This window comes from Silurus meridionalis, chromosome 4, assembly GCF_014805685.1.
Source record: "Silurus meridionalis isolate SWU-2019-XX chromosome 4, ASM1480568v1, whole genome shotgun sequence".
Lineage (NCBI taxonomy): Eukaryota > Metazoa > Chordata > Actinopteri > Siluriformes > Siluridae > Silurus > Silurus meridionalis.
In genome coordinates, this window is record NC_060887.1 from 29,672 (window position 1) to 37,858 (window position 8,187).

The 8,187-nt window shown below is 38.1% G+C and overlaps 1 protein-coding gene and 1 long non-coding RNA gene across 2 annotated transcripts; both read right to left on the reverse strand.

Annotated features, from left to right (window-relative positions):
• Positions 1-4,023: 4,023 nt before the first annotated feature.
• LOC124384470 (little elongation complex subunit 1-like) lies at positions 4,024-6,631 on the reverse strand. The gene is made up of 6 exons (XM_046847357.1): positions 6,467-6,631; positions 5,721-5,881; positions 5,282-5,472; positions 4,518-4,618; positions 4,323-4,421; positions 4,024-4,211 (listed from the first exon to the last, which is right to left on the reverse strand). The coding sequence occupies exons 1-6, from the start codon at positions 6,573-6,575 to the stop codon at positions 4,024-4,026; spliced, it is 849 nt and encodes a 282-aa protein (XP_046703313.1). The 5' UTR covers positions 6,576-6,631.
• A 235-nt stretch (positions 6,632-6,866) lies between these two features.
• On the reverse strand, positions 6,867-7,627 carry LOC124385240. The gene is made up of 4 exons (XR_006925713.1): positions 7,551-7,627; positions 7,420-7,456; positions 7,286-7,334; positions 6,867-7,088 (listed from the first exon to the last, which is right to left on the reverse strand). It is a non-coding gene; the product is annotated as an uncharacterized LOC124385240 (long non-coding RNA).
• Between the last annotated feature and the right edge of the window lie 560 nt (positions 7,628-8,187).

An 8,187-nucleotide genomic window follows, 5' to 3' on the forward strand; every position in this document is an offset into this window, starting at 1 on the left:
CCTCCGTCTGTTTGAGGAAAAGCAGCCTGATAACCAAATGTACTGGGAATAATAACATTCACACAATAAGCATAAGACTGGTATTTGAACATTAGAAAACAGTAGAAGAAGAAAGTAATGAAAATAAAAGTAGCACAATGCTTCCTTCAGTGCCTCTGTGAATGATGGAGCACATCTGGACCTTCCTTTATCCTTCCATTCTACAAACAGCACATCCTCTTCTCTCAGCCAGTGATGAGGCCTCGAGGAGCTTTTTCAGAAGCTTGTTGGTGATGGTTTGAGGGTTTGTGGACTGAATTTTCCCACATGCTCAGATGTTATTTTTTTTTAGGAGATATCTAAACAGTGCTGGACAAGTGCCATGACAGATGGTCTACAGACTGGCTGGGGTGTAAAATTATTATTTCACCTCTCTTCAGGTGTGTTGGGGATACAACCAGTGAAGACTGGGATTTTCTGTCTCTCACTCTTACTGATAGAGCTGAAACAGGTGCTGAGTTTGGAGACTGCTTGAACCTCTTTTCTGGTTGATGGCTGGTGTGTGGAACCCACTTCTCCTCAGAAGATTCAACTAAATGGCTGTTGGAAGACAAAGAAAGAAAAAAATAGCATTGTATATCAAGTACATACTTTTGTAGTAGTATGAAATAAGGAAGGGGGCAAACACTTTTTCACACCACTGTGTATGTTTATTTGCATGTTTGTCACACTTTAATGTTTCAGATCATCAAACTAATTTAAATATTAGTAAAAGATACACAAGTGAACACGACATGCAGATTTTAAATGAAGGTTTTTATTATTGAGGGGAAACAAAATCCAAAACTACATGGCCCTGTGTGAAAAGTCTTTGCCCCTGTTAAAACTGTGGTTTATCACACCTGAGTTCAATTTCTCTCACCACACACAGGCCTGATTACTGCCACACCTGTTCACAATCAAGAAATCTCTTAAATAGGACCTGCCTGACAAAGTGAAGTCAACCAAAAGTAATGGAGATCTATCAGTCTGGAAAAGGTTATAAAGCCATTTCTAAAGCTTTGGGGCTCCAGCCAACCACAGTGAGAGAAATTATTCACACATGGCAAAAACATGAAACAGTGGAGAACCTTCCAGGAGTGGCGGCTGACCAAAATTACCCCCAAGAGCACAGCGACGACTCATCGACGAGGTCACAAAAGTCCCCACAACAACATCCAAAGAACTGCAGCCTCACTTGCCTCAGTTAAGGTCAGTGTTCATGACTCCACCATGAGAAAGAGACCTGGCAAAAATGGTCCACATGGCAAAGTTCTAAGACGAAAACCGCTGCTAAGCAAAAAGAACATAAAGGCTCATCTCAGTTTTGCCAGAAAACATCTTGATTCCCAAGACTTTTGGAAAAATACTCTGTTGACTGATGAGACAAAAGTTTAACTTTTAAGAAATGTCCAATTATGTCTGGTGTAAAAGTAACACCGCATTTTAGAAAAAGAGCATCATACCAACAGTGAAATATGGTGGTGGTAGTGTGATGGTCTGGGGCTGTTTTGCTGCTTCAGGACCTGGAAGACTTGCTGTGGTAAATGAAACCATGAATTCAGCTGTTAACAAAAAATCCTGAAGGAGAATCTGTTCCTGACCTCGAGCTGAAGTGAGCTTGGGTTCTGCAGCAGAACAATGATCCAAAACACACCAGCAAGTCCACCTCTGAATGGCAGAAGAAAAACAAAATGAAGACTTTGAAATGGCCTAGTCAAAGTCCTGACCTGAATCCTATTGAGATGCTGTGACATGACCTTCAAAAGAAGGTTCATGCTCAAAAACCCTCCAATGTGGCTGAATTACAACAATTCTGCATAGATGAGTGAGTTTAAGTTTTATCAGATGAAGGGTAACTTAGTGTGCAGCACTGCATTATTGTGTGGGTCAGGGGTCATTTGATCTGGTGTAGAATATCTGGGGGATTTGGGGGACATTTACATTTAACAATGTAAATTCCTGTGTTCACGTTTTCAAGGCCCAGTCTAAAAGGAGTAAGAGAAAATAAACCCTGTCATTTATACCATTTTTTTATAATAACATTTGACACTTCTGTTCCTCTAAATTTTGAAATGATGGCAACACCCCTGAATGTGTCAGTAATAACAATATAACTAACATTACTACACATAACTACTACTTCTTCTTCTTCTTTCTGCTACCATTAGGGATCATTCGTCTCCATACTACTCTGTCCTCTACAATCCACAAACTCACAATGCAACACTTCCTTCAATAGATCAGTAGGAATGGGATCTAACTGACATGTTGTTGATTTAGCTTTGGTAATAACATTATACAGCTCTTCCTGTCCTGTACATGTAAAACAGTGTAGATGTGGAGTTGTAGGTGAGATTGTGTCAGGAGATGCTGTCAGAGGTTGGACCGCCACAATTGTTTTTCTAATGTTATCAATTTTTCAGTGAAGAAATTCATAAAGTCCTCACTACTAAACTGTGATGGAACACATTTTCAGAGCCCTGATTTGTAGTTAATTTAGCTACTGTACTGAAAAGGAACCTGGGATTGTTTTTTGTTTTCTATGAGTTTGCTCAGGTGTTCAGCTCTAGCAGCTTTTAGCGTCTGTCTGTAGCTGAGCATACTGTGTTTATACACAATTCTAAATACCTCCAATTTAGTTTTCCTCCATTTCTCTCCAGATTACGGGCTGTTCTCTTGAGGGCATGTGTATGACTATTATACCAAGGTGCAGGTGCTTGTTCTCTAACCTTTTTTAACCGGATGGGGGCAACAGTGTCTAATGTGCTAGTGAGGATAAGGTCTATGTTGTTAGTTATTTCATCAAGATCATTAGCAGTTATGGGTTTAGTGAGAAATTGAGATAAATCAGGCAGGTTATTTATGAATCTGTCCTTGGTAGGACTATTGTTCCGATCACTAAGTCAATAACGTGGTGAAACACGGCTAATTTGCTCTACCGGTAGTGTGTACAGTATGAGGTAATGGTCTGTAATGTCATCACTCTGAGGTAAAATATCTATATCAGTGACGTCTTCTCTGCGGGATATTATTAAGTCTAGCGTGTGGTTAAAACGATGAGTTGGCCTGGTGACTTTTTGTTTAACCCCAAAAGAGTTTAATAAGTCGACAAATGATAATCCTAGAGCATCGTTTACATCATCTACATGAATATTAAAATCTCCTACAAGCAGCACTTTTATCAAAATTGATCAAGAGGTCTGAAAGAAAACAAGCAAACTCTTGAAGAAAATCAGCGGAGGGCCCTGGGGGTCTGTACATGCTGACCAGAGCGAGTTTTATATGTATGTCTGAAAGTTCAAATTTAAGAACGAGCACTTCAAATGATTTAAAGCTGAATCCTAATCTCTGACTAACATTAAGAGAGGCACTATAAATGGTTGCTACAACCCCCACCACCCCCCCCCCCACCCCCCCACAGTCTGACGGGGCTCATGCTTATAAACATATCCTAATGGTGTCGACTCGTTTAGACCCATATAATCACCTGGTTTAATCCAGGTCTCAATGAGACAGAGTGCTGAGAGATTATTCTCTGTTCGAATTTTACCATCTTCCTCTTTTTGTGAATCATTTTCCATCTCTTCAGGTTGCTTAAACAGATCCTCGAAGCTGTCGATGTCAAAGACTGGTACAGAATCCAGGTTCTCTTTCACCATCTCGTGTTCAAGATCCACCTATGGGAAGGACATCCGTACCTGACCTCTGCAGAAGCATCCAATTGCACCAAGTTTGGCTTGACAGACAGCGCGTGCCCAATGGCAGGTAAGTGCTCACTGTGCTTAGTGCTCACTGGGGTGGGTTTGGAGATGCGAACTAACTAAAGTGTCCTGTCAGGAAGTCTATAGCATACAGACTTTTAAAACATAGATGTAAACTATAATAAACTGATAATGCTGTATGGATCACAAATAAATAAACATTTTATTTATTTACAAATATCTATACATAAATAAAAATCTGATTTATTAAATGTAAAGTTTTAGAGATAAATCGCGATTATTATATTTGTGACTTGGTCTGACGACAAAGGAAGCTGATTTGCGTAATGCATTTGATGATGGCTGGGGGAACGGGCTGTGTGCTGTTTTTTCTCCATGATTCCAATGTCTTCAGAGCTGCTTCAGGGTTGCTGGGTGCCAGATCATGAATGGCATAGATGACTGAGAGCTGCACTTCCCATGGCATACCTGCACACAACATCCAATACAAAATTAGTATCTGCTAAAGCACAAAACTAAAAATCAGAGAATAAAAATAAAGATCGATAAAAACATCTTTATTTGATGTTTCAGAAATACCTTTTGAGAGTTGTTGTGTTACAAACTGATTTATGCTTTTTGCCAGAATTTGAAATGACATTGGCAGGTTCTCCTTAAGTCCTAGTTGACCAAGTCGCCCTGTTTTAGAAGAACAAAGAGACCATGAGTGAAAAGCTGAGAAATCCAGAAATTATCTGAGATGATGCTCTGAAACAGGATTTACAGTAAACTTACCAAGTAGCCTGAAAACTGCTGCTACACAGACGTCTCGGAACGGTGTTTGCTCTGTTCTTGCTTGCCTCAGCCAAGTGTTCAGGATCAGCCAAAGATCCTTCCTAGTAAATAAAATAGAGGAGAAATCGATATGTTGAGAGTCTTTGTGGTGGTTATGGAGCAGCCATTGTGGTTTTACGATCAATTATGAGTTTATACAAGAATGGGAACTTACAATATTTCAAACAACCACTAGAACTTTGACCCTTAATGGAAAAAGTCAGGAATAAGAACTAGGTCCTAAAGGTAATGATGCTTTATATTGTACTTTACACCACTGAGAAAGCCGGGGGCAGAGCACTGGGTCAGCCATGACTACAGCACCCTGGAGAACAGAAAGTTAAGAGTCCTGCTCAAGGGCCTAAGAGTGGAACTTTGTGATCCTGGGGCTTGAACCCCCGACCTTCCGAAAAAAGACCCTCTCATGGTGAAATACTTACAGCTAAAGTTACAGAATTCTCTCTGACTGTCTGAACACTGATCCTGGAAACTTCATTTATAAATGCACAATAAACATTTCCTCACAGAAACATCACCATATCAACAATTACCCAATTTTTCCCTGTGAGATCTTATTGTATTAAAGATTAGATATAAAAATAATAACTTTGCAGCTGAAATCCTCTCAGCGCTGATTTTATAGAAAAATAATGATTAATTTTTGATCATTCAGATTCGAATATTAAAAAGCTGAGAATATGTTGAAGATGTTTTGCATTCAGTACCGTATAATATTGGTAATGGTCCAAGTCCAGCCCATTTGTGCACACAGAAGATCCAGGCTGAAGATGTAGTTCCAGGTAGCAGGGCAGAGATCATAACCATACCAGCTGTTCTTCACGAACCTCAGACTGCTGTCTTCCAGAAAAGACTTCAGGGTGCTGGTGATCATATTGTAGATGTTTCTTGGTGGCTCCTGGCAAAAAATACATCATTATTTAATACCCAGTGCAATAAAACACTGTTTAACTGACAGCATAGTTCAACATAAATGTACAAGGAATTTGTCCCACTAGATTACACTGATACTTGGAAATTAAAGGGAGATTAAGAAAGCAGTAAAATACATGAAAAGTCCAGTTGAAAAAAGATGCTTAATAACAGTTCTGGCCTGACAGTAATAAACATTGACACTGAGAGAAACACTAAAGATCAACAACTTACCTCATCCCAGTGCAGATAGTTGCTGAGCAAGTAAAATATCTTTCCCTTTGCTTTCAGGTTGCTCACTACGTGAATTGATCGGCATAAAACACTTTCATGGGACAAAATACTTGGCCATGCTGTGATCATGACCATAATCACTTTGGGGGCTTCAAGAAACTCTGCAAAGCAACAAGACAACAGGACGTAAATACAGTGTATAAAAAGAAATACATTGGATAGATAAAGTCAACACGCCCGTATGAAATTGCAGGTTTTTGTAAATTCAAGATGGAGACAAAATATTTATTCAGTCACCCAAAACCCTGTGGAAAAACACCATAATGTCTGTAAAGCATGGTGGCGGTGACATAATGCTTTGGGGCTGCTGGTCAAAACGCTAAATAAAAGCTGAGGAAAATGCTGAGGATCAATGCCCCACACATTAAATTTACCAAAGACATGGCTTCAGGAAAGGATAATTAAAGTTCTGGAATGTTCCAGCCAGAGCCCAGAACCCATTGTGAACAAAAAAAACCTATGAATTTTTTAAATTTTTTATTTATTGTTTAGTGTTAGATCAAATTAAGGATGTAATAAATCTGACATTTACGTTTACATCTTTATATTTTTATACCCTGCAATTTCATAAGGGTGTGTGGACTTTTTACATCCACTGTACATCACCAGATACAAGACACAATTGTCATCTCTGTATCAGTGTCCATTTTTAGTAGATAAATAATGAAATATCAGTATAATCTCACCTTCTTTAAGGAGTCTGTAGGCGAGACCATGTGCTTTGTGAGAGTCTCCTCTCTGTTGACACACGCCTACATAAACCCTACAGAGAGACTGCAGGAGATCATGTCCCATAAACCCTCTCTCTGCCTTGATCTTCTTCAAAATCACCGACAGAAACGTCTCTACTAAGCACTAAATGAGACGGAAGAAACGATCATTCGATATGTACAACAATAAACCAAAATCTAGATTCAATATTCGATCAATCATATCTACTGTTCAATTTAAGAACATCAGGACCAGTGAATTATGGATCGACTTTGAAATATGAGAAACTCAAATCCACAGCTAAAGAATAAAGTGTTTAAATCGCATGCACTGAACTGACCTCGTTTACACAAAACTCAGAAATGACGTGTTTCTCTTCATCTCTCAGAACAGGAAGTTCACTTGTTCCTGTAAGTGCATGAATCCTGTCTGTATCAGAACAGGACTTTTGTAGTGTTTCTAACGCACTGTACAGGAGAGATTGTGTTGTGTGTGTTGTGTTTGTAGGATCAGGTGAAGCAGCATCAAGTCGAGGCTTTTGAGCTTTCCTGGGTGGTGACATGTCTGATCCAGTTCTCTTTGCTGTGGGCTTTGGGTCTGTATGAATATTAAATAAAACTGCACAATAAAATAAACAATAAAACAAAGCTGCGTGTTTGATTTCTGCATAATGAATATAATTTTCTATCTGATCATCTGATCATTTGAGGAAATGTACAAATAGGTTTAGCACATGTTTATATAAATCTGTATCTCCTCTAGAAAATAGTTTATAACATGTCACATCTAAATACCTTTGTCAGCTTCCTGCTTGTTCTCAGTCTGCGTGGAGGAGCACTTTCTCTGTAATGACAAACAATTTATTACAGTCAAAGCAAATACCTTCTACATCAACATCTACAGAAACTCAGAGAGATTTCAGTGTTACCTTTGTTCAACTCATTTCCCTGTTTGAAGAGTTTTTCCTGTTGAGGATCAAAACAATTACAGTTTTATTTAGTCACAATTCTCACTAAAAGTTCAATGATGTTTGCATTTAAAAATGAAAAAAGAAAGTACCTCCATTAAGCAAAAGCTTTTCTCAAAGCTGCTGATTTTGCATTTCAGGACATGGATTTCAAGATTTTGTTTGGTGTTCACTTCTGTAAAATAATTTACAAAATGAAATGAAAAGGTGCTCAGATCACATTATCACATTATATGCTCATTAAATACAACTGAATCATGCAGTAATAATCAACTTGTACTTTCTTACACACCTTTAAGTTCCAAAAGCTGTTTTTCAACACTGGCATTTCTGTAGGAAAGAAGAAGTCAAATAGAATATATTATTATATTATTATATTAAAGCTGCAATTTTTTTTCCCATTGAAAATGACACAAAATAATTGTTATAGTTAGTGTTACACTGTTACTAAAATTATTATTATTATTATTATTATTATTATTATTATGAACACATTATTAAATATTAGTTTCTTTATAATCATTTGGATAAAAAAGGAAAAATGAAGTAAACAAACAATTCCCTAGGTTATATGTGTGTAGCATACAATTACAGAATACCTACAGAATCTAGAGCAACAATTATCTCATTTAAACAATTGAGAAGTTGAGGGCCTCGCTCAAGGGCCCATCGATGCGGAATTTGAACTCACGGCCTTCTGATTAGACTTCTGATCCATTTTAACCACTG